The 26967-nt window shown below is 44.2% G+C and overlaps 1 protein-coding gene across 1 annotated transcript in view; it reads right to left on the bottom strand.

The window, feature by feature from the left end:
• Window positions 1-218: 218 nt before the first annotated feature.
• Window positions 219-26967, bottom strand: part of LOC120836499 (cytochrome P450 2J2-like) — a 46401-nt gene continuing 19652 nt past the window's right edge. The window contains exons 3-6 of the mRNA XM_040205440.1: window positions 19952-20067; window positions 15107-15365; window positions 8253-8443; window positions 219-397 (exon numbers count right to left, since the gene is read on the bottom strand). Of these exons, the coding sequence (XP_040061374.1) occupies window positions 219-397; window positions 8253-8443; window positions 15107-15365; window positions 19952-20067 (745 nt within the window). The remainder of the gene's footprint in view (window positions 398-8252; window positions 8444-15106; window positions 15366-19951; window positions 20068-26967) is intronic.

Genomic DNA, 26967 nt, shown 5'->3' with positions numbered 1-26967 from the left:
TAATAGTGATAATATGTAGATATACAATAATTGTTTATAATGCCTCAAATATTCGAAGTAGTGAGATACTGTGTCCTGTGTGCTACTCATGCATCCTCTTGCCGTCGTTTTTATGTTAATTTTTAATTGTATATTGTTTTTATGAGCACATTAGGTTTTGCTCCTAAATTAATAGAAAATGCAAATTCTGCCTTTTTTTTTTTTTTTTTGCGAGGTTTTTATCGCGAGACAAAACGCAGTCTCTTAAAGGGCAGATCATCTGGCGTTGCATCGGGGGAACCCATGCTGTCGAGCTGGTCTCCGTATTCCGGAAAGACGCTGAACTTCTGCAGGAGTGTGGCGATGTACAGGAACATCTCGACGATGCCCAAAATTTGACCGGGACAACTTCTTCTACCTAGAAAAAAAGATTACAACCGCAGGAATTATAGGTCATTAAATACTGTCAAAATTAAAAATAAATTATTAACACTGCAACGAAAAAAATAAAAGCCTGTTGATATTTTTGTCTTTCCTTCACGCAAAAACACATGAAGAATACTTGTTCATTTGTGGCGGTCTCTGACTGCAAAGCGCTATGATTACGGTGAGTTACGGTGAGCAACTGAAAGCCCGCATAGTTTTCTGACCGTAAAACAGTAGGAATAACATCCACAACATGAATGGTTATGGGCTGGTCATTAAGCAAACCACATTATGTGATAAGCTGTGGCGGGACATCGACATGTATATTCCCCGCAATTTGGGTGTCAAGCCAACTTCACCTTCATAATATTGCAGGTAAATGTTTACTCATAAAATGAATGTTTACATTTTGAATTTGTTAACATGGTATGTTTAATATTTATTTCTTATTATTATTTGTGTACTATAGAACCATGCACAATATGAGGGACGACATATAGTTGTTAAGAGGCCGTTATACATTCAGGTGATTTTCTTTGTTTTTTTTTTGTTTTTTTTTCTCATCGCGCCCCGTAATGCACAGACATATATAGTATGAGAATCTATAAAATGCACATGGGGATATACTTTTATCAACAATTGTTTTGGACCGCAAACATGCCCGTCTGTCATTATTTCACAAGCTCTATCACCATGTATTGGTTCACGACGATTTTTTTCAAACACCCCCTCCCCCATCATTTTTTTTTTACATCGCGATCATTCATTCAAAGTAACGCGCATCACATGCCACTTATTTAGTTACGCATGATCATTCATACCACAAATCATAATCGACTGAAATAACCTAGCGGCTCACATTGCAACTGAACTAGATATGACTAACTTCCAACAGCTCGGGCACAGTTATAGTAATACTTAAGATTCTTTTTTATTCCTTGTCCTCATATTGTCTTTTTATAATTTTTGTGTTTTATCTGTGCACTATGATACTTGCTTGACCTCTCCCCCCCCCCCTCTCCCTATGTAATACCCTCATACAGAGGGCCTTCAGGGGTATTTCGAATAAATAAATAAATAAATAAACTCTTAGGCGCCCCTTTCCGGCTTGAGGAGCGACGCCGTCGCTGTGACCGTCGGCGTAACCACGCGTTGCATTACGGGACGTTTCCCATAATGACGTCACAAGCGACGTCACGTGTGACGTCATCAGGGTTACCGTCGTGAGGGTCACGAGGGTTACCCTCACAAGGATCACGAGAGCTACCCTCACGAGGGTCACGATGGTTTTTCACGAGGGCTACGAGGGTCACGAGGGTTACCCGCACAAGAATTACCCTCAAGAGGGTCACGACGGTTACCCTCAATAGGGTTACGAAGGTTACCCTTACGAGGGTTACCCTCACGAGGGTCACGAGGGTTGCCTTCACGAGGGTTACGAGGGTTGCCTTCACGAGGGTCACGAGGGTTACCTTCAGGAGGGTTACCCTCGTGACGTCACACATGACGTCCTGTGTGACTTCAATATAGAAAACACGTGACGTCACACGCATCTAACATTGCCGATATTCCTGCTAAATTTAGCGGGGAAGTTTTTCCGCCGAATTCGGTGGAAAAATATTCTCGCTAAAGTTACCCTCCCGACGTCAACTGTGACGACACATGTGCCGTGTCGTCACACGTGTTGTCACAAAAATAAAAAAATAAATGACCGCAAACAATTTTTATTAAGTTAATGTTGACTTGATCTATAAACTACAATCTAAAGAGGATGTTGCTTTTTTTTCTATATGTTTCTGGTAAATAAACTTTCAGAGTACCTACGCTAGTTATTTATAGTAAAATGCATAAAGTACCATTAATAAAATCAGTTTGTTGCCATATACATTCCGCATTTTTTTAACGAAAGCTAGTTGATTTTTATTTTCCATTTTGTGCGCATTACTTATTCGGCATAATGCACGAAATAACACAGAATGTAAATTTTAATTAGTTATGGAACCTTATGGAAATATATGTTATCCTAAAGAAGCTAGAGAATAATACATAAAGGATGCACATGAAAATATGCCAAGAAAAAAAAGGCATATCGGCCAAGTAAACGAGGAAAATGTTAAGACGTGGTGCCCCAGGCAGCACGCCAGGAAAGCCTAACTTGGCCTAAGTTTGGCAGTCCTAGGGGCCTAACCAAATCATTAGTTAAGGTAACAGTACTTTTCTTGTGCACTCACTAGTCAGGGAAATTCCAAGCCTATTTTTTTTCCTGGGTTTCCAGATAATTGGCGATATTCCAGACATGACCCAGAAATGCCCCGTGAAGCCGAACAATCAAAAGTGTAGCCTAATGTTGGCAGTTGGTCAGGAACTGAGGCCCGAAAGAGCAAAGAGAGAACAGAGCAACCTGGCCCTGAAGCGTAACTTTTGCACTTATTTGGCAGTTGAGGGTCAAAACACCGTTACTCTTACCAAAGAATATTCCGTGTGTTTATATTATAGCTTTTTTGGGCTTTCAGGGCCCTAAATTTTCAGACAAAAAACAAATTTTATCCCAAAGCAGTGTGTTAGTTGCGGCTCTTCGCATTCTATACATTGTGAAGGAACACTAGTTTCCGGGTGGCCTTTCAAACACCCAAGTGTATTGAAAAGCTTTGAGTTCTTTAACCCAGAAAAAATAAGAACTCCTTCAATAAATACAACGCGCCGAGACGCCACATTGGCTGTAGTATGTAGCATAAATATAACTAAGTCTGAAGAGCCGTGGTTGCCCGAGCTCAAAACAGGAGTCGAACCATCTGTATTGCTTCGTAAACATTCGCAAATCGGCGGTGCGTTTTCGTTGAGTGGGCTCGACGGCACCGGCATGAACGGAATGACAAGTCCACTTTTGTTCTTCACTCAGGTTGGTGATAATCGATTTTACGGCTGCATTCGTGATGATGGTCGCTGTTTGCTAGTGCTATCGAGCCCACATGCCTTGTGTTTAATTGTTTCTGAGTGTTGATACCATCGCACTGTTACTTTTGTGTTGTAGTGACATAGAAACAAACCCTGGCCCCGACACGGCAGCCAAGCTGCAGGCCATCCTTGACGGTCAAAATGAAATCAGAAAGGATATAGTGGAAATGAAGGAGAAATTGGCTAGCGCAGAAAAAGCTGTATCGGGGATGGCTGAGATCACAAAGAGGCTTGATGAGTCCGAAAAGGAAGTTTTTGTAATGCGTGCTACTATGGACAGCATGTTAAGGAAGATTAACGACCTCGAAAATCGTAGTCGACCTAACAATCTGGTAATTTGGGGGCTAGAAGAGGCTCCAAACAAAAACGAGCTAAAACTAAGGGGCGAAGTGATCGAACGGATATTTCGGGATAAACTGGGTGTTTCAGTAACGAGTTGCGAACGCATACATAGAATGGGAAAGTCTACAGAGGACAGGCCTAGGCCTGTCATCCTGAACCTTGGAATTTTTAGCGAAAAGAAAGAAAAATTACGCAATGCTAAAAAGTTGAAAGGTGCAAACGTTTTCATTAACGAAGACTATTCCAGCACTGTCACACTGAAAAGGCAGAAAATTTGGCATAGCGGCTCTGAAGACATGAAGAACGGGAAAAAAGTCGCATTTTGTTTTTGATAAGTTGAAGGTAGACAGTGTTATCTATGCCTGGGACGAAGTTACAAGTCAGCGTTTCAGAGTGAGTCATAGGGCGTCCGGGCGTGTGACAGAGGCTCATGCTACTGTACAGGAATGACAGGAGCGCAATGATAAGTTTCGGTTATTGAATGTTAACGCCCGCAGTATTGTTAACAAGAGCAGTGATTTCGAACACATTGTGATTGGACAACAACCCGATGTCGTAGTGATGACCGAAACGTGGCTGCATCCCGCTACCCTCGACTCCGAAATTTGTCCGCCTGGATATAGTGTGATAAGAAATGACCGTAGCAGTCGAGGGGGAGGCGCGGCCATCTTCATTGATAACAGAATAAAGCACTCGGTGCTACAGAGTCCACCTGACATAGAAACAGCGTGGTGTAGGGTGTATCTAGGATCCCAAGAATTGGTTATTAATGCTGTTTACCGATCTCCACGAGTATGTGTGGATGCTGTTAATAGATTAGATGACTTCCTGCTCCACTGGCGCGTACAGCACAAAAATGTTGTAATTGCGGGAGATTCCAATATAGCGGGTATACTGGGGGATCAAATGTTGCCTGGAACGCGAGAACGTGAAACTGCCACTGGAATCCTAGATTTATGTTTTTCCCATGGGCTAAAACAGGTTGTTCGAGAGTATACACGCATTCAAGGCAGTAGTAGGACAGTTCTCAATCTCGTATTTTTAAGCGAAGGGGTTGCATCTTGACCGTACGAAGTTGAACTCTTCCCAGGTTTTTCAGATCACCTGATAGTTAGCGTGATCATGACCTTGACGCCGTTTAGAAAAACGCTCAGACCGGTTACGTCCTACAGAGACTTCGGCATGGCTGATGACACGGATGTTTTAGACGAACTAGATTACCACTACGGACCGTTTGAGGAATTTAGTCGTGATGAGTCAGTAAGTGTTAATGACCTCTGGTTGAAATTTAAAACACTCGTTCATAAATGTATAAATATGTACGTACCCTTGAAAAGAAAACGTAAACGAATGCATAATCCCTAGGTGACGAGAGAAGCTATTCACTTAAAAAGGAAAATAGGGCGGCGCTGATCGCGGTGTCGTCGTAGACCTAGTTCGGCATTATCGGATGATATCTCGGCTTTAAACGTGACGCTGAAATCTGTGCTAAGAGAATCTAAATGCAAGTTCTATTACGTGACACTGCAAAAGTTTATCCGTGAGTCACCGCAAAAGTTTTGGAGGCATTTGGCACCAGCTAGGAAGTCAGTTTCCGAGATCAAAACGGAGCAAGGAAATATAAATGACAAGCGAGAAATTGCAGTTCAATTCAACAAGTTCTTTGCGAGCGTCTTCACAAAAGACGATAAGCAGTCTGTAGAGTTTAGATCACCAGCTCAAATTCCACGGGCTGATGATGAACTGCAACTGTCAGTTGAGGGTATTTTTGCTTTGTTGCTTGACTTAAAAACTTCCAAATCCATGGGGCCGGACGAAATTCCAAATTCTTTTTTAAAGCAATATGCAGAGTGGACGGCAATGTATCTGCACTTAATTTTTAAAAGTCGATTTTGACTAGCACTGAACCCTATGACTGGAAGCTCAGTAAGATAATTCCAATACTGAAAAGTGGAGATGCTAAGTCAGTATGCAATTATAGACCCATCGCGCTAACGTCTACATCGTGCAAGGTTATTGAGCATGTTGTTTCTAAACATATCGGGCAATTTCGTTTATCGAATAACGTTCTCAGCCGGTACCAGCACTGCTTCCGTAAGGGGCTATCAACGGTCACGCAACTAGTAGAAACCATGCATTATTTTTGTGAGGTATGGGATCGTAATGGACAAACCGACATCATATTTTTAGACTTTAAGAAGGCATTCGACAAAGTTAATCATAAAAAGTTCTTAATTAAATTGATTTACATCTTGGGAGATAATAAGACTGTTCGGTGGATTCAGGCCTTTCAAGATAATCGTCGACAGTTTGTAAGTATTGAAGGGGTTAGCTCGGACGAATGTGATGTTAACTCGGGTGTTCCACAGGGTTCTGTCCTGGGTCCCCTGCTGTTTTTGGTTTTTGTTAATGACCTAATCGAAGATTCACCCGTAAAAGCCAGATTATTTGCCGACGATTGTGTTATTTATACTGAAGTAAGGTCCGTTAATGATCACTGAAGTAAGGTCCGTTAATGATCAAATTATGCTAAACGAATATTTGTCCCAGATCAATGAATGGTGTGTTAAGTGGCAAATGTCGATAAACTTAGACAAGACAGTATGTATGACGATCACTCATAAACGACAGCCGTTAGAAGATGTGTATGTGCTGCACGGAAAAGCATTACGCCGATGTCAGAGTTTAAATACCTTGGTCTTACAATAGCCTCAAACCTAAGTTAGACACCGCACGTTAGCAATATAATCGGAAAAGCTAATAAAGGATTAGGATACATCAGGCGCTCTCTTAAACTCGCTTCCTCAGAAACAAAACTCACACCATACAAAATGCTAGTAAGGCCTTTATTGGAATACGCATGAGAAGTCTGGGACCCGCATGTTAAATATCTTATATCAAATCTGGAGCAAGTTCAACGGCGTGCGTTACGTTTTGTTTTTTCTTGCTATAGACGGCTGGACTTTGTGTCAGCTCTTTGTAAAAGGGCAAATCTACCCCTCCTTCAAGTACGGAGGAAGCAGAAGCGGCTTAACCTTTTTTATAACATAATGAATAACTTGGTTCTAATAAATAAGCAACAGTATATTAATGAGAGCATGTCGCGTATAATCCGCAACAAGCATTCGCGGTATGTGGAAGAGCAGAAGTTTTCCAAGGACTGTTTTAGGTGTTCGTTCATCTTGCAAAAAGCGCGACAATGGAACAAGCTACCGGCACATGTCGTGACCGCTAAAACTCGAGAAGAGTTTAGTTCCCTTATTTCAGAGATTTCTGACAGCAGTATCTAGAGTTGTCATTTCATCGTTGTGTTGAATACGTGTTATTCATCTGTGCATTTTGAACGGGTGTATTTTTTTGTTGTGCAAAATCCACTCCTATCTTGGTCCTGTGTAGGACCGATAGTATTTCAAATAAAGAAATAAGTAAAGGAGGCGCCATGGTCATGTGTAAGGATGATCAAATAAAAAGCGTTGGTATGGCTTTTCTTAGGAAAAAAAGTACATCACTAGGTAGTGCAGAATTCAAATAGGCAATAGACCGTGTTTCAGCTTACTCGTGCCAATAATTAGAACTTATGCACGCACCCTACGCGTGTCCAACCAACGCAGTACCGTTCACGGTCCTTTCGAACCAATGAATTAAGTTTTTGCAATAGGCCAACCTCTTTAATTATCAAGTTAATCAGCTTCCTTTTTTACATATTACCTTGGACGCAAAATCTTCAATACAAAAGCTGTACAGTGTGTCGATAAACATCCAATCGCGTCATTTCCATCAAGGTAGCCTTCGTGTGTCTCAAGATTTCGAGCTCCATCAGCTTCTCTGTTCCAGCAACCTCGAAGCGGAACTTCGGTATGGACGTAATTAATCATCATTCCCTTTTCGGCCGAGCAAGTTGGTTAGAAAGACAAAGATTTTCACGGATGAATCCGTACACAGAAATTACAAAATTAAATGAAGTTTCCTTTTTACGGCTAGAAAGATGGGAACTTTTCAAGAAAACTTTTACTGCAAATCATTTGACTTGGAGGGCATTTTGCTTCATTTTTCGAGTTAATTCCTTCTTAATTTCTCAACCAGTACACAATATAGGATCTAGCCTAGCGCGACGCTTTATTAACATCCCTAGTAACTAGATGTTTTATTCAAATACCAAAAAAGGCGATCTTGTTTTTGAGTGCAGTACAAATATTTAACTCTAAATAAGATATTCGTCATGTTTCAAAATATGAAAATACGTATTTAAAAAAAAAATTTAAATATTAATTTACTAATTAGGCCAATAATGCCCCTTTATAGCTTGTTTTGGTCCGTCTCAGAGATTTAAGAAGAAAAAAATAGAAAAGATGAAGACCTTTTTCTCGCTTTTCTTTAAACACTAAAACTTACCAGCACGCTCCAATTTGTAGCGTCTGCTTGATTTTGTGATTTTTTGTAGTGCGTTATTGTAAATTCGCTGCAGCTTTAAACATAACTCTATAATCAAAAGCTTGGCCTTGTATTCTTATAATGAATTCTGGAAGATATTATCTCCCAACACTACTTACCAACTCCGAAAGGTACAAAAGCATTCTCGTTTTTCCCAACCTCAGTGCTGTCATTAGTCATAAATCTTGCTGGATCAAACTCATCGGGATTGTTCCAATGCACCGGATTTCTGAGCACCGCCCTCAAATTTAACAAAACAATGGTGCCTTTTGGAATAAGGTAGTCGCCAATGAAGGTGTCTTCTAGTAAACTGAAATGAAATTGCAATCACCTGTGATTAAGGAAAACGTTTGGAACACAAAGCCGATGCAAATTCAACTTTTGGACAATAGTTTTTGTTGTCTGAGAAAAACTATTGATGTTAATAAATAAATAAAAAAATTGTCTTCATTCTTCAAAGGTTTGATTGTGTTAAAATAAAACTGGAATGAAAACAATTAGAAGCTGTGCAGTCAATGTTTACTCCTAAATATTTCATTTTGATGTTTGGCGGATGATCCAATTAACATAGCGTGTAGGCACCAAAAGAGTATATATGACTGGCAATTTTGTTTTTGAACAAGCTGTTTACTGGTAAGATATCTTAATACTGCGGTCCAAAAGTGATCAAAGTAATATGTTGAAGGGAACCGCTTAATAATAAAAGAAAAATTGTGTGGGTATGTTTACACAGTCGGAAGTTAGTCTGCCGTAGTGGGCATTATTTGTCTCAGCTTTTTATCAGCAATTTAGTCAGTGCGATATACTCGCTAGCGTGGGGGCTTTAATCTGCACCACACAGTAGTGATAAACAACCGCACGTCGGTACGATGCTCTTCCAGATTGAAACGGGCGGGAATGCGGATTAAACCCAGTATCCCTGGGTTCTGCAATGCGCGTTTTCACTTCACATGCTCCGAGCTGGTGTGCGCTTGCGCACTCGGCCACCGATCCCACCAATAATAAAAGGTTAGTTAATAATCAACACTTAGCCCAGCATTTAGCACCAATAAGAGAAATAGCAATTAAAATAAACGAGTGCAATGTTAGGTGGCAAATGTTTGAAGGGATACTACAACGAAATCTCGGTGCTTATTTTTGGTCTATGTGTGCTCAAAAGAGAAGTATCACATCGAACACACCAATATCTTGTTAAAAAATATAGCGAAGATGAATTTTAAAACAAATTAAACGATCAGCAAAGAGCACCTGGTGGATGTCGCAAATGCCTCGTTTGTAATGCCCGTCTAGGAACCTTGAGAGGTAGTGACGGTAACTTCCGGTCAGGACAAAAGAAGAGGGGAAGCAGGAACTCCCCTCTTCCCGAGAATCCCTTTTGTGTGTGCCAGAAGTCGCTATTGTCCCTCTACAAGAATATAGAAGATTAACCCGTCACTCAAAATTCGTGCAAAAGCAGCCGCTTTGGTGGCTGGAACGACTAGGCCATCCTCTCTCCGTCGGCCGCTTATGACCAAAACATCCATTGGGTCAGAACATCCTTCGAGTCAAAACATCCAACCGGTCACGTGACACCAGAGTCAAAACATCCAACGAGTCAAGACATCCATCCGAGTCGAAACATCCATCGCGTCAAAATATCCACCGAGTCAGAACATCCATCAGAGTCGAAACATCCATCTGAGCGAAACATCCATTGAGTAAGAACATCCATCAGAGTCGAAACATCCATCTGAGCCAGACATCCATTGAGTAAGAACATCCATCAGAGTCAAAACATTTATCTGATTCAAAACTATTATTTGAATTGGAAAGAAAAGAAAACAATATATATGAATTTGTTTCCGGCTCGAGACTGCGAATTTGGCCAAGTGCCAGTTTCGGGCATACACCTGATCAGTTACCTTGGTCAATGTCCTGGATGTAGGGTCCCTCGTGTTCGTGTTTTATTTTTGTCATTGAGTATATTTGGCTATTTGTCATCTGCAGTCCCGACATTTCAGGATGTCCTTAACTATCTGGACAGAATTACAATCCTTGTAGTTCTTCCGTAGAATAAACTGAACAGCACCTATGGGCCAGTTTCCTTGAATAAAATTCTTTGAATGCATCACGATGTCTTGGTGTCTTATTCAACCAAATGACTTTATGCGAACGATATGCACTACGTTGTGTCCGGTAGAAGTAATCGCGACAAAAATGAGTGTAGAGACACTACGACAGGGTACAAATACCTAAAAAGTTGTAATACATGAAAAAACAAAACTAAAATTTGTTCCAATAGTACTTCCGTAATTTCAAAATTACTATTTATATACAATTGAGCAAATCCATGTAAAGTGTTTTGTCCGAGAGTGAGACTAACTTTAAGAACCACGAACTAAAGCTACGATTCTCTCGGAATAACGTTACTGATCACGGCGAACGTGTGGGACAAGAGCGTCTTGAAACAATTCATAGGCTTAACACAAAAATGGAAGCAATTGACTGGCGAGGTGAAATTAATTTTTCTGAAGGGCTTACGCTGCATAATTTACCGACAACAGTATTTGGTCCCTCGAGCAATCGCGCAGACTCGGAGCCAGCCCATCGCGCGCTCTGCTGCTCCAACCCATATGCAAAATAATAATAATAATAATAATAATTAATGCGGCGAAGAAAAATACTTTTAAAACAAAGCCGCTCTGTTTTGAAAAATGTTTCACCATCACAAGCTTCAGAGTGCAGTAATGTTTCGTGTGAATATTGATATTCTTCTTTTCATTTGGATGATTTTTATCACGTTGCTTTTGAATGAATTGCTAATATTTGTTATTGCACATTGCCTGGAAAAAATACACTTTTCTTTTCGAATTTCTTAGGAACGCATTGACATACACCAAGCTAAAATTAAAGAATGGCTGTCACACTGATTTCTTCAAAGGCGGTCTAAATACCTATGATTTTTATATGGATTAAAAAGGCCTTGTCCATTGTCTGTGGGTCACGTAGCTGCCACGAATCGCAGAGTAGCGTGCTCTCGAGCTGCACGGGTCAAACGACATGAAATAAAACGCCACCAAGACGGCAAAGCAGCGTATTTTACCGGTAATGCCAGTAAATGACAATCTGAAGCCACGTCGCGTGATCACGTAACATTACCGATCGCCGCTTTCGAGAGCCATTGCCACTGCGCCACCGTGTCCTAACTGATTTTATTACCGAGTGGACCACCAAAATACTTTCTTATTTTACGCTCCGTTATGCTACAAGAAAGACACAGGGTCACTGACAGCGTACACCTCCTAATACGTGATAAAACAAAAGAAAAATTATTTAGGTCTGTTTACATGCCCCTGACGATATTAACTTTAATATTTTGTTTATTTATTTATTAATGAAAACAACAGACCATAAGTGGTTCAAGCAGGGACCAAGAAAAACAACAGCAATGATCTTGCAAAAAAAAAAAGTAACTAACACTGGTAGAGGAAATTTGAAGAAATCGAAATCACAAAATACATATAAAAACACGTTTCTTGAATAGCCTAAATAACTGACAAGGTCTCAATAAGATAATAAAATCATAAAGGCCGTTCACAGCTCAAATAATAGTAAAGAAATGAGAACATATCCTATCCACTTCCGTCAAATACCGAACTCAATTTTGTCCTTCATAAATAATTAAATTTTATCTTGGAGCGTATGCAAACGGCCCTTGCCTACCATAACGTCAAAAGTCGCTTATACAACAGCTCTCTCCTTTCAGGCAAAAAACTATAGAACATTCAACTCGTCAAAATATTCATGACAGCCATCTGAGTCAAAACATCCATCGACTCAAAACATCCATCGAGTCAGAACATCCATCCGAGTCTAAACATCCATGGGGTCAACACATCCATCGAGTCAGAACATCCATCCGAGTCAAAACATCCATCGACTCAGAACGTCTACCGAGACAAAACATCCACGAATGGATGTTTTGACTCGATGGATGTTGTGACGCGTTGGATGTTCTGACTCGAAATCTCCGTCAGCCTCACCGTAGCTTTGCTCGTCCCGAGACGAATTACGTCACGATAGCGCTGGATGTCACGTGCTCTCCGCTGGCTGTTCTCCGAGCGCTTGCCAGAGTTGCCAGAGTGGGCCGTTTATAACAAAAAATAGAGCCACCAAACTCAAAATGCAAACGGGCGATTGTCGTTTACGGATATTGTGGATCATATTCAACCTATTTTTGAACACGACGGGTATATATTAAATTTTTTTGAGGTATTCCTTTAAGGGAAAACAGCGCTATAGGACAAGGACAAAGAGGAGAAACATACGACAGAACAGGCGCAGGCTTGCAACTATATATTTTACTTGAAAAAAAAAACGAAGAAAACTAAGACAAAACACAAAATCCTTCACACCTGCGTCAGGCACACAGCCCTCATGATAGCAGGTCCCCCAGTTCACGGCGGAACGCGCGGAAGCTCTCTTAGAAATTCCAGCACTGTTTTTGGTAATGCCACCAATGGTTGGCTCAGCCGGTTGCTTCTTACGCTGATGATGAGGTAAGCCTCCATAACTCCCCGATTGGTCGTGTTCTACCTAAAATTCTGGTGCCGCTAAAGGATGGTTGACACTGGCACTCTGCACAGTGAATTGGAAGGTGTCCTTCAACTGTGGCTCTCAGTGACCAAAAGTGTTTTCTGAGCTTGTCGTTCAGGCACCGCCCTGTCTGGCCAATGTAATAGCTGTCGAACGAGAGTAGGGCCTTGTACACAATCTCTGAAGAACAGGGTACAAACGGATGACATGCTTCTCTTAGCACTTGAGTTTAGATCCGCCTTTTGCCTTCGAATTTACTATGCCACATATTTGACTAGCTTTATTGGGGGAGGGGTTGAAAAAACAACTGGAACTCCAAATCGCTTTACAACATTTTTGTTTTAAACTGTAAGAAAACCCCTGTGAAGGTAAGGTATGACAACATGTCTCCTCTTTAAAGCAGTGCCTTTCGTATTCTGGATCCACTTTTTCCACTTCAAGAAGGTGCCGGCCACATCTGACAATACGATGGAAATCCTGCTCCTCTCAGCCTGCCAAGTTGAGTAACGTAGCTGTCTGCCATTGTGCTAAAACAGTTTTTTCATCACCGCGCCCAAACACGAGAGAGCAATACCTTTCTTGATGACCCTGAAATGGGCACCTCGAATGAACGTACGACCCTTTGTTTGCAGTGGACCCTCCCCCCATAAATAGCTGACCTCGTTTCAGGAATCCGCTGTTCTTCTTCTTTTCTTAGCCGTTCCAGTGTTATTTCTTGTGTATTAAATGGCTGTGGTGTATGGCGCACCGTGCATTCACGAGGACGCCCATCAAACCATTTTGGCATAGTTGCCGCGAGGCAGCTATGTAGTTGCCTCGCCTCAGACACGATCACATGGTCGTGTCGCCGCGGGGTCGATCGGGATCTCGAATTCGGCTCCCGACGTGCCGCTTTCTCTCCTAGCCACTGGATGGCGCTGCAAGCGCCCCATGGCGGGCGAGGAGAAACCTCTTCGCCCATCGATCGAGATATACTCGGTGGACCGTGGACCAGGGGGTGAAAGGCTCTCTAAGAACTTCAGACGATACCGAGACGCAGGCAAGTGGGTGGCGACCGGATCTAAAGCAATCGCGGGACACGAGGCTTGGGAGCCTTCTTTGTGTTTAGCTTTGGGCTTAGCGTGCGTTTCCAAATATTTGTGTAACGTCGCGTGTATTTGTATTTTAGATTGAGTGTTTTGTAGCGTTGTGTTTTATGTACCAATAAACGGGGAGCGGAATTCCGTTCCCGTGAAAGTACCAGGCTGGACTCGGGTTGTTGACGGACCACGTGGGAAATAGCGAATCGGCGGCGGTACGCGAATTTCTACAGCTGTCTGAAGAAAGTGTGCTTCGTTTAAGGCGGCAGTGTTTTGAATGGTGTCAGACGCAGTTGCTCGTCGTAAAGGGATGCTGCTTTGCTTTATTTAGAACTCAAATAAGCGCCACGCGGATTATCTTTCGTCGTAGGTGATGCAGAGCGCATCCCTTTGGGTGTGTCGTTGGTGGCGGTGATTCCCCATGCTGCGAAAAGACTGAGCGTGCACACTTCCTCCTTCCTCGTCCTTGTAATTGAATGTTTATTGAGCTCTGGGTGATGCCATGGCTCTAAACAAACAGAAAAAACCGGAAGATGCACAGCGCAACGCGTCTTCCGTCAGACGCTGATTCACTCGCCTCAGGCGAAACGCTTCGCATGGTGGAAAAGCCGGATCCTGGATCGATCCAGAATTCCTGCCAGTGACGACCGGGTTTTAAAACTCGGCTTTAATTTCCGCTCGTCGCCGGCACGGATCTGTCTGTGAATTCGCAAGTGCAAACGCACCATCAGTGTGGTAGCCCATAATCCGGTAAGAGACCTAGCTTCGGTTGCTCAAAGAACGTCACCTGCTGCTTTGACACTTCCAAAAAGATATCTATACGTTATTGCCACCTTTCTGATTATGTTTAGTATAGAATGTACAGAGTTATCACTCCAAAGGCATGATTCTAAATACACATCATTTTGTGCTATGTTACCCCATCTGAAACTCATGGGTATGCTCCGATTCCCCTGGAGACTTAAACTTCATATTTAGCAACACATTGTCTCAAGATGTTCAAATACAAGTAAAGATCAAAGTATAATCGCGCTTAATATAAGCTGATACAGTCCTTCGTGCTTTTTTGGTGTGCCTCCCAGTTTTTGATAGAGCTGTAATCCGAACCGAGATTGTAATGCGAAGTTCCATGTTCAGTATACTTCGGACTCTGACAAGTTCAGAGGTAACAGAGCTTGGTGCGGACCACAGGCACAAAAAAAAAAAATAAAAAAAGATATCTGGTGTACCAGGTTACATTGATTGTGTTGATACATTCTTAATTTGAGTTCATATTTATTGCCACACAAAAAAATAGGTTAAGGACAGAACACACGTACCCTCTGGAGCACCCGATGGATCCTAGTGACATCCACCGCAATGTCTCCTTCAAGCTGGCCATGGTGAAGGGCATCTGTTTGCGGTCCTCCCATGTAGGTGGTCTGTGACGTCCGACGACATCATCAATTTCCTTCTGGATCTTGGTCTGTACTGAGTTGGGATTTTGGGCACAGATGTGAAGACACCAAAAGATCCGAGTCGAAGATGGGCCCGTGGCGGACAAAAGAAATTCCGCGGTATTTCCCAGTAGGTTTTCTTCTGTACTCGGAAGAGAAAGAGACAATGAAAACTTTTGGTTGCTGAGATACACACTGGAATATAATTTCTAAAGACTGACTAGGCTTAGGACAACCTAGAAGGTTGGCGCGCAGTGAAAATATGGCCCACTTAAAGTTGTTTTATACTTTTGAGTGAGCTCATGATAGCTAACATCCGGGGCCTTCATCTGGACACTTCGCGAAAAAGGCGGCGAGAAATTTGGCGGCCGTGATTGGCCGACGCCGCACTTGACCTTGGCGCAGGCCAATCATAGCCGGCGGATTTCTCGCCGACGTTTTTGCCAAGTGCCCAGATTGGAGAGCCATGGAGTTTTGCCAACTTTTTTGCCGTCTTCTGTGCGTTTTCATTATTCTCGAGCATATGCTTATTACAAAATAGATAAGAATACAAAAAGGATACAGGCACAGCTAGAAGACACCCACAAACACTATATTGTGTGTGTGTGTGTGTATGCGCGCGAGCGTGTGTGTATGTGTGTTCTGATTATCACTGTCCTTTTTTCCGCTGTTTCATTAATTCGGTTTATACACCGATTCGTTCAACCACAGGCCTTGGAAATATCTTCCTTAGCTTTGTGGCCAAAGTTCGACAGGGGACATTTGACTTTTTTTTACATACTCGTTTTATTTTTCTGAATTTACAAGAAATACGATATTGTTACTACGCAACTATTTCAACAAACTGCGCACACATCTGTCAGCAAATTTTGTGTATCTAAAGTTTATATTAGACGCGATAAAAAGGGAAAACTAAAACTTAATTATAAAATAGCCGCCGTTGGTTTCAAGGCTGCCAAATGCTTCACGACCATAAATGTTTTCTATCTTTTTTGTTCCCAATTGTTCGAGTTTTGCTTCCTGGTAATTGTTATTTGCTTGAAAAAATACATATGCTATACTTAGGATTCCGTGCTTTCGGAGTTAATTTTTCGTTATCTTGGGAGCATGCTTTTCGGATAAATCCGAATTGACCAAAGCATTACAGGCGGTTGTTTTTCGGAATTTTTCGGGTTTATCTGAAAACAGAGAACCCTAGCTATACTCAATGTTTTGGTAAAAAAGTACAGTGATTATAAAACTAAAATAGTGTCATTGTACCGGTTTGAAGTGTTCATCTTTGGAGTCGATATCACCGGCGCATTCTCACTACGAAATGACCATTCATTAGTACAATGCACCGATATTAGTAATATTAGCGCCATGAAAGTTAGAAGCTGGTTTTCATTAGAGAAACTAAAAAGGTACCCCGCCGTTTTCTTAATTGTCCCCGATTTGCCTAAAAACTTGCTAAAAACATCCAAAACAACGCTGAAATAGTAACCCAAATATTTGGACAAAATAACGTTTTTTTGCTAAGTTACAGAATGTACAATTTTGGTCCTCATCGCGTTTTTCAAAGGGAAAAGCTCTACTGGCAACATTGAAAAAGTGACGTCATGTGAATGCAGGGGTTCCCTCTATGGGCTCTAGACTTTGTTCCTAACTAATTACAAACAGCTTCATGGTGTAAAATAAATGGATTGGAAATTTAGCTCCAGCTCCCGCGCAGCAGAACGAAACAAATGCTCGACATAGTTCATTTTTAGACTGCCCGCTCGAATCGCAAGCCTGCCATCCTTTGACGTCACAAAAAATGAAAAGCGCGGGTATATTCGAATCTTCGTTGTGGCGTCATTTTCATTCGCCGATTTCAGAATAACTATTTTGAATTTCGCAATACTAAATACCGGAAAGAGTAAAGGACGGCGATTTAAAAAATATAGTGATTGGAGGGCTATGACGTCAACTTCGTTGCGTGTGCTCGCTCACACCAGCTGGTTGTTTGTGAAAAGATCGTGAGCCACTTATTAGGGACACTGAAATGTATGGTTCAGCATCCAAAGCCGAGGCCACACTACTCATATATCATACAAAATGCAGTCTGCAAACACAAGTCACCGCAACATCCGTGGTTCGAACGCTTCGTGAGGAGTTTTTCCGTTGAGCTCATTGCCATGCGGCATTCGAAGCACAGATCTCGCGGTGACTTGCATGCTGTGATCAGTCTTGTACACGTTACTAAAAAAAAGTAATCGATTACAATTACTATTACTCTTGGCTAAAAAGTATTCGATTAGATTACTTGATTACTCGGCGGCAAAAGTAATTGGACATTACTTAAAGAGGTAATCGTTACTTTTCAGATTACTTTATTGTGTGAAGACGTACACCTTTAGCGCTCATAACAATGAACTACTTCCAACCTATATTTCACATTTGCACAAGTATTGAAGAAGAAAAACTGGCTCCCTCTTCGTGGTCTTTGCACCTTCACAATGCGGACACATGAATAGAATTTGTTTGAAGACGTTTAATGAATTGGGGCTTTTGCCAGTGTGTGTGTGTGTGTGGGGGGGGGGGGGGGGGGGGGGCGGAGGGGGTTCTAGATCTTGTTAAGCTTGAGCAAGGGTTGTCGCTCAAAGTTTGCGTGGCTAATTTTATTATTCACAGATGGATTAGCTCGCATGTTATACAAAAGAGCAGCAGCTCCAGGATTTGAAACGGATAATGTGTAGTATCCATTAGCGGAAGAGATCGCCCCGACCACTTCTCAACTCGAAACATTGTTTGTCACAAAGACCACGTAGAGGAAATGGGGAAATATTTCAACTGCCTTTGTTATACTTTGCATCCGCTTCAGGCATTCTTCGGTTCTGGTTCTCCTATGGGCTGCGAGTAGGTACCCTAAGCAGGATTTTTTTTATTTTCTTATTTCTGTGTGGGTGTGCTTGAGGGGTCTAGTTTGAACGAAGGACTCGCAAAGCTAGTGTTCTGCTTCCTCAAACTTCGCCCTGAATGGCCTTTGTCATGCACTGCGGCTTTCCTGGGGCTTTCCACTCCCAATCCCAGGCCAAAAAAAAGCAAAAAAAAAAAGAAACGGACATTTTACAGAAACTGTACATACAACGAGATTGTTCTCGTTTCCTACAGCTCCGCAATTTGTCCACGGGGGGTCCCGTGGACAAATTGTAACGATTAAAAGTAATTTTATTACTTCAAAAAGTAATCAGATTACTCTTGTGATTACTGCCTAATAAAAGTAATCAACTGATTACAAAATTACTCCAAAAAGTAATCGATTACATGTAATTTGATTACTTGTAATGCGTATGGTACAAGTATGGCTGTGATCCAATGTCACTAGATCCCAGGAACAGAGGAGCCTCAAGCTAAATAATAAAAGCACAACATTTCCTTCTTTTTTTTTTGCGCACGTGATCAAACTTTTAGACAGGCATTATATTAGTTGTATTTGTTTAAAAAGGTTGCCTCCGGGAGATCTTTCCTCCGTTAAAACAACAACTAATCTGAATGGATCAAAAGCGGACACCGGTCAGAAAATGTGCCGTCGGATGACATAATAATGAAGAGACAAATAGCAATAACATCTTTATTTTTGACAAAATTAGGAGACACAACAGCAGAGCCCACATAAAGTCAGAGCCGGCTCGCCTCGGCTCAATGCATTGCCACGGCTTTGAGGCAGACTACCTCCGAGTGCATGCATGAATACCAAAGGAAGATGGAGAGGCAGCAGCCGGGAGGGTAGAGAGCCCACTTTTATTACCATCCCGCAAATCGCCGCGGAACGCTCCAAAGCCTACTTTTTTGCGATCAACGCACTCTGTGTTCCGTGGTCTTTTTCAGCATAACGAGGCTGCTGTATTTTATTTTTTTTTTTATTTTTAGTTATTTCAATTAGTTTTGGATGCTCATGCAGCTCAGAGGAGAGCATATACTGATGTGTAGACGCTCTGTTGTAAAGGGTCTCATAATCACGCACAAAATGAACAGCCCTAACATTTTGACTGCTTTCATTATTCGGACCGCCCCCCCCCCCCCTTTCCCCCGCTCTTCTGTATTTATTGTTCCTCCACGCGGGACGGATGTCAGCACTGACGATTTGCTGCGCGCTCTCTGCTCCCGTCTTTACCTCCGTTCCCAGCTTTCCCCTTTACAGACTTCCGCTTCTTTCATTACGTAATAAATTGCATGGATTCCGACATCGTTACAATCGCGCATTTTCCGTTACGGCAATCAATAATCACAAATCCGAATCCCATTATTTTCCGATGGATTGAGTGTTTACAGACGCAGCCCGAGTGAAGCAGTGCTCGTATGTAATACATTAGCTAGATTCAGTTTACCTCGTTGGTCAATGCGGATGCATCAAAATTAAATAGACGAAAACTTAACAACAAAAAGGATGAATATATATAATTTTTTTTTTAAAAGTGCTGCAAAATTATGTTGTGATCAAAAAGCTGAAAATTTGTTTTTTATTATTATGTTCCCTCGTGCACTAGATTAATTTTGGTTCACGACGATTTAACTATATGAAGTTAGTGAAACTTTAATCCAAAATCCTTTTGCAGTCCCTTTAACATGGAAGCGGCCCAGCCTGTCTCGCAATCGGTCTGCTCGCCAACTCAATAGAGTCGTCCTTTCACCCCCTCCCGGTAGTCGATCAACTCTGCTTGCTTGTATCTTCATTTGCCAACATCACAATCGCTTTTGAAAACTTACCGTTGAAAGGAGAGGTTGGGTCAGCATCATGTTTTCTTATCTTTTCCAGGTAGCCATCGATGAAGTCGCGTTTGAAGTCTGGATTCAGTGTGTTCTTGTGTTCCGTTATTTTCTCTCTAAGAATTGAACGAAAAAAAGTTATAGCGAGGTTTACCTAGTAGACAAATATTTACTCTTACTGGACCTTTTGCTGACCCGAATTTTATGTTCTGTGCTTTTTTGTGTGTATTCTCAGCAATGCTTGTGTGTCTGTGTGTTCACCAATGTCAGTGAGCCACTGAGTTAGTTTTTAGTCTTATACTCCGTTTAACGAATACTTGGCGAACTGTGGAGGCTAGGGTCCCTTCTGCCAATCAGTGCGTCGAAGCGAGGCACGTGACACTACGTCACGGGGCGTATGTGTCACTGCGCCCTATGCGAGGCCAGGAGAAACCGACTGTAGTCTGCTGGCCAAGAGTCGTCTGCTGCGAAACCAACTAACTTAGGACGGAGGTCCACCTCCGCAACATTGCTGTCCGCTAGAATAGTGGGTTCTTTGGGAGCAGTTAATGAGACAAGCATACAGTCAATTTACTTGTGAATTTATAGGGGTGTATAATGCCAGGGCCTAGCGCGATGTTTTGAGCGGAAGCGGTCAAGGCCATGGCGCTACAAGGAGAAAAAAAATCGGGAGCGGATACGTAGTTGGCATCCCGTTTAAGGTTTAAATATAATTGAAACTCATAAAGTTGGGGTTAGTTATTATTACTCATTTTCGATATCTTCACGACGGAGATGGAATCGCGCGAGTTCAACTGCCGTTAAAATAATAACAAGCCTAGAAGTACTTTTCTTAGCGATCGGCGTTGTTGCTGTGGAAGTAACGAGGCCCCCGTGGCCTCGACCATGGAGCGTTACCGGTGGCCTTGCTCAGGGGCTCTTATTGGGTCACGGGGCCGCAGCCTCCACAGTTCACCAAGTTATGTCGTGAAACGGAGTAGAGAATCTAACGGGTGGACGTTTGTTTCCTTTCTTTTTGTTTTCAGATGAATTTTGAACTGCATAAAGTACGTCTGTTTGTGTTTGTAATTAGTTATCTTATTCTTCTCTGCTTTCTAATTCGTCAATGTTTTGTTTTTATGACTCGGGGAGTTTTAAGACCTTACGAGCGGGACGGGATTTACTTCATGAAGCGAGGTTTCCGCTCTAAATGTCGATTTAAACTATTTACAAGAAATAGCTGACTCACACACCTTTTTCGTGTTAATTTTACCCAGCCCATTGTTTTCCCTGACACTGCTTCGCCTGGACAAAAGTGAGGAAGGTGGAAACGGCGACTGGGCAATGGCGTGCATGACCGTACCGCGACAACTTGTACGTAACGAGTCACAAGGGACTGATTGCGTGTAATAAATTACATTTTATTGTAACGTTTTAACGCTTCAATTACTGATTTTCTGCGGTAACGCTCGCTGTAACTCAATTACTATTTTTCTGTAATCAATTATATTTCCGAAAGAGCTAGAATTATTGAATTTCATTGAGGCCCGCGGTGGTGCCCTGCGCACCAGACAGTACCGTCGAAAGTTTGACAGTAACGTGACGGACATGACATGCAGCGCCTGTAGAGGAGACGAAGAGACCACCGAGCGTTTGCTGCTCACGTGCCAGAGGCTCCTGCTAGTGCCCATCGGGGATTCCCGCATCGAGCAGGCACTCGGCTTCACGAATGAACATGACCACGTGTCCTGTTCTCGGCAGAGGCTGGAGGCGTGGTGGGAAGTGCGACGGGGATTTGCGCACCGAGAAGTCAGCGCGTACCGATTGGACCACCGTGATCGTGTAGCTGTTACCCTCCGCCCACCATAGGTCATCGACGACAGATGGTGGACCCTGACGACCTCCCCCCTCCTCTTTCCTTTTTTTTCTTTTCTTTTCTTTCCTTTTTTTCTTTTTTATCTTTTTGGCGTGTCCAACTTCGACTCTCGTTTCAAAAAGATTGTGTCGTAGAATACAACACAATATCAAATTTGGCAATTTTCATTACTGCTCTAATTCTACTACAAAATGCAGATCTGAATATTATTTAATAAGACATTTAGGAAACATTCGCCGGCTATCTATTGTTTATGATCGCGGTGCTGGTGAGGTAGGCTCTTAGCCCATAGGCGACGTGGATTCGGCTGACGTGCTGCCATTCCGCGGATGCATTGCAGTGAAAAAGCAGAGAGCTTTCGAAGGAAAAAAGGTGCAAAAGAGTCCAGTTTTTTATTAGGTTCTATAGCGAAGCATTTTTTGGCTCCTTATTTTTGTGTTTTTGTGTTTCTTTTCACTCTTTTTACGATGTGCGGTGGACGAAATTAGATTTCAGAATCGTTTTATGGTCCCTTTAAATGTGCCCTGAGGAGGTTTCTGAGATCGCCTAAATATGGCGATAACTCACTTTGCACGCTTTAGCCATCCTAGAAATCGATAAATCATAACGGTACCCGGCCGATTTCCTTAATATGAAAACAATAAAAACTTGATTGGCTCCGGCGAGGGAAGGAGCATTGTGCCGGTGGCCTGGACGGCATGTGACCAATGAAAACGCGACACGTGACTTTTTGTTGAGATTGCAAACGTTGGTATTACAAAATATGTAGGCTTTTATCGATGATAGAAGCAAGTAAGAGCAGTCCAAAAATGCTGATTTTTCGCTGAGAGGGAACATATGTAATACGTCAATAATCGTCTAAATAACAACAAACTATTTTCTTTTTTTTTACAGCGGAGCTGTTAAAGGGATGCTGAATCGAAATTTGGATTCCACAAAGCACGAGGCATAAGCGTGCAACGGGATGCTACAAACACCAAAACATCACTCATACAGCGATAACTCAAACGGATGACCGTATTTTTCAAAAAAAAAAAATGGAGGCGCATGTGACCAGGTATGTTTACGTCTTGTTTCTCCGAGAAGGGGAGGGAACGGCCTCGTGTCTTCTCCGCCTCGCCGCCTTGAGGGAGCGAAGCGAGGAGAGGAGGAAACGAGATATGTTGACGTCACGCGCCTAGTCGGCCTTGCTCAATTTCGACCTCTCCTTTAAGGGCTAGAATCCTGAGGATCGTGTCCGGTACAAAACACTTGTCGACAAAACCGCCTCTGGACAGCTACCGCCATCTATAAGCGACGGCGGCAAGCACACAACCAGTATGGTAGCCGCCGTCGCTCGTAGATGGCGCCAACCTTTCCAGCTACCTAGGGTGCCTATAGATCGTTTCAGCTTCGGTCCAGACGCAGCCGATGCTACAAGCGCGAGCGTGTGGCCCAGAACGGTGCTTGCACTGCACGAGCGCGCGTGCTTGGCAGGGATGCTGAAAGCCCGGAGCTCGCGCTTGTAGCTTTGGCTGCGTCTGGACCGAAGCTGAAACGAAGTATACATGTCTGTCTGTCTCAGGGTGAAGACAACCATTGTTGCCCTGAATGTGCCAGCGCGTGACGCTCTCGCGCACTCCGTGCGTGTCTTGGGCGGTAAAATGGCGTCTATGCAACAGTCAATGCTACGCTCTCGAGCTGAGTGACACCGGATTCCGCGCATATCAAAATGCATAAAAAACAATTGAGCGGAAAAATGGCTAACCTGTCACCACTCAAGCAAAAGCAGCGTGTCTATGAAGGCACTCACAGCTATCATAGAAGAATGGATAGTTGGTCGGCGCGTTGGTGGGAATTCTTCGTATGAAACAGCGCGAAAAAGAGACGACGACAAGGAAGAAGTCCACGTAACGAGCGCAGCGCTCGTCACGTGTGTTTCTTCGTCCTCGTCTGTTTTGCGCGCCGTTTCCTACGCTCTTATCAGTTTCGATATGGACTTAGGATGGGTCGGCCGCGCGCCCTTTAGGGGAAAGAAGACTGACTGCGGAAGGAGCGGCGACGTACGCAGCAGCGCGAATGGGTCCGTAACCGCCGCTAAGCCGCTGTCGCCTCGATTTCCACTGCGTCGAGCGCTTCAGATTCCCTTGCCAAAGAAGAGCACATTGCCCGCCTGCAAAGCCGCCGAAACAGAACCAGCGATGTATAGGGCGCCGATGGGCCAACGCCACGGACGACGATCGTTCCACGGAAGCCAAGCGCAAGCGCGAGGCCCGGCGACGACAGCATTCCACGCCGGCTGAATAGTTCCCGGGCGCGACGGCGATGTTCCGGAGGGAGTTCGTGGATTAAGCCTGGTTCAGACAGTGCGTTTGACTGCGTTTGACTGCGTTGCGGCAGCGAAAAACCAGGACATTCCTACTGCTTATATCGCGTGCAACATGATTCCTTGAATTAGATTCCACGCTTCATACGAAGCACAGATGTGCCGGTGACTCGCTTTCGGTCCTCGACGCAACGCAGTCAAACGCACTCAAACGCAAGTGTCTGAACCGGCCTTTACCCGTTTGGCGCCACGTGCGCCGTGTGCGACCGACTCTGGGTCGCCGGAGACGTATCCACGATCGGCGGCGTGTCGGACGAGAAGAAGCGGGAAACGGGAGCGTGCGCGTTGCGGCAATGTATCGAGTACAGCTCCGCTGGTCTTCCTTCTTCACGAGGGTGGAAAGGCTGAATTCGAAAGAGTGATCTGTCTGGTCGTCCCTTCCCGAGCGCCTGAGCGCGCGCTGGCAGGGTGGAATCGCAGTCAGGGCTGTATGGGCAGAGTTCAATCTAGTATGGGCAACGAGTCGCGCGCATTCGAGATATACCTCCGCGGTTCCACCGGTCGGAAGCGCGATGATGTCAATGGTCCTGGTTTCGAAATGTACTCATCCCATCGCTGGAAGTAAGTCGTTGTGTTGCGGTCTTTGATTGATCTTTTAGTCAGAAAATCGGCCCCGTATCGTCATGATTTAGGCATTTCTAGGATGCTTAGAGCCAACAGAGTGAGGTATCACTATATTTAGGCGATTTCAGAAACCTCCTCAGGGAACCTTTAAAGGGGCCATGAAACGAATTTTGGGCAGGGATAAATGATTTTAAATTGGGACTTTATTAATCGCATATCGTTTACTTGGCTAAAGGAAAAAGGGTAGAAAGTCAAAATGGCAGCTTTTCGGTACGAACATTTGAAAACATAGCGGACTATTTTGTACCTTCTTTCCTTCGAAAGCTCTCCGCCTTTTCATTATGATACATCCGCGGTTCCCAAGGCACGTCAACGGTGCCAACCTGACGTCCGCCGAGCCCAGCTCACGTATTAGACACGAGAACTGCGTCGCTTGGACGTATGCGCTCGTCAACAATCAATCCGTCGACTAAAATTTGGATTCGCGTTCGTGGCCAATGAGTGCCCTGACGGAACTTTTCATCACTGGGGAATGACAAGTTACATGATGTGCATAAAAAGCACGGTGGAAGCTAGGAGTCATCGCACCGGTGCCGAAGAATGCCACGACGACGTGATTTCACAATTCACAATTGAGTTGAGAATTAAAGCTTGCGGGGACCCTCTCCCTGGCTCCTCCGCTCTCCGTGACCTTGCCGCTCCCTGCCGCCGTACTGTCGGGCGCTCCTTCGTTCCCCGTGACCTTCCCGTTTCCTGTCGCCGTCCTGTCGCGGAACGTCCGAGCTCTCCGGGAGGAACGGGGCAAGCGCCCCCTCACCCAGCACTGACGTCGGAGGGTCGGCTCGCAGCAAGGTTCCCGATTGGACGGTCGGCGGGACAAGGACTTGGGAAGGTCTTAAAAGGGGAACGGAGACAAAGGAAGGGGGCTTGGGCGGCCGACTAGACAAGGGACCGGTCATGGAGGCGAGCTCGGACGGCGCGGGATTTGGCGGGAGACGGACGCAGGCGCAGGGAGTGCGGGCACTACGTCGAGTGGTGGACTCGACAAACGGACCGGACAGCGACCCTGGACGACGACGTCCCCATGACGCGGTGTGGATGACCACCGCTGGGACTCGGAGAGGCTGCTGTGGCAGCGGACTCTCCCCCGGCCTCGCTGATGACCGTCCCCCGATCCCGAAACCCCCCAGCCAATGAGTGAGTGAATAAACCCTTTTTCCGAGAGCGAAGTATTGAAGTGTCATATTCATCCGGAGACAGGGTTTATGAGAATCGGAGCTAGAAGATGCCCGCATAAGCTGGCGCCGCAACGTGGGGACTGATATTTGATCAGGCAGGCATTCCGATTCTTAACCTGTTTCCGGTTGAATTGGGGCACTGTTTCGCGCTCTTTTTGGGGGTCATCTTTGTCGCGGGAGCGCCGCACGAAGTTTCGTTGCGGGAGCGCCGCATGGAGGCCCAGATATTATCGCCTGTCTGACTAGGAGGCGCGGATTTTGACTGCTGTTTTAAGGGATTAACCCTTTTCTCCAGCCTGTCAGGAATTTACTTATCCCCCGTTACGAGAAGCGCCATGAATATTTGCTCTCCAGCGCACCGTTGGATGCTGGCAGGTTGATCCTGCTACGCAAGAGCGCTGTGTGCGTGGAAATTACCGCACCCCTCGAGGCATGTAGCGTCGGGCGTCACCCCACCTACGCCTCCGGCCGTCCACGTCTGCTGGGAAAGATGCCGGCTCACGCTTTGGGGGATGTGACGCGCCTAACCGCCTTTGTTCGCGTATCGATGTATAATGGTTTGTAACGCTTGTTACTGATCGGACGCGTTAAAGAGGCATCGCTTTGGGTGGAGAACGCTCCCATTGCGGATGGCGGTTGCATGGACAGTGTTTGGAAATTATTCCCGCATTGCATTTTGTCCGGGAGGAGACTAGCGTCTCGGTTTGATCCCATGCTAGCTCCCAGTTGGCCTTGCTTGAGCTGTCGGCGCGGTTTTGAACGTCGTTAGTTGACAGCGTTTTAAGGTACGAATGCGCTCTTGTGGTTCCGACCAAGATCGCTTTGAACGAGTACCTTGTGGCCAAAGGCTGCATTTAGGGGCTGAGCCCACTAAATTGTGCCGGATGCGTGATGTCTGGTGCGTAGACATCGAAATCCCGAAAGCCACAGAGTTTCCGTGTTCACTTATCAGTGGCTGTGCGTGTGTAATGGTCCGTGGAGTCCAGTGTGACGC

The sequence above is a fragment of the Ixodes scapularis genome, unplaced genomic scaffold (assembly GCF_016920785.2).
Source record: "Ixodes scapularis isolate PalLabHiFi unplaced genomic scaffold, ASM1692078v2 PGA_scaffold1__304_contigs__length_218370807, whole genome shotgun sequence".
In the NCBI taxonomy this organism is placed as follows: domain Eukaryota; kingdom Metazoa; phylum Arthropoda; class Arachnida; order Ixodida; family Ixodidae; genus Ixodes; species Ixodes scapularis.
This window is presented reverse-complemented; position numbering and strand designations above follow the sequence as displayed.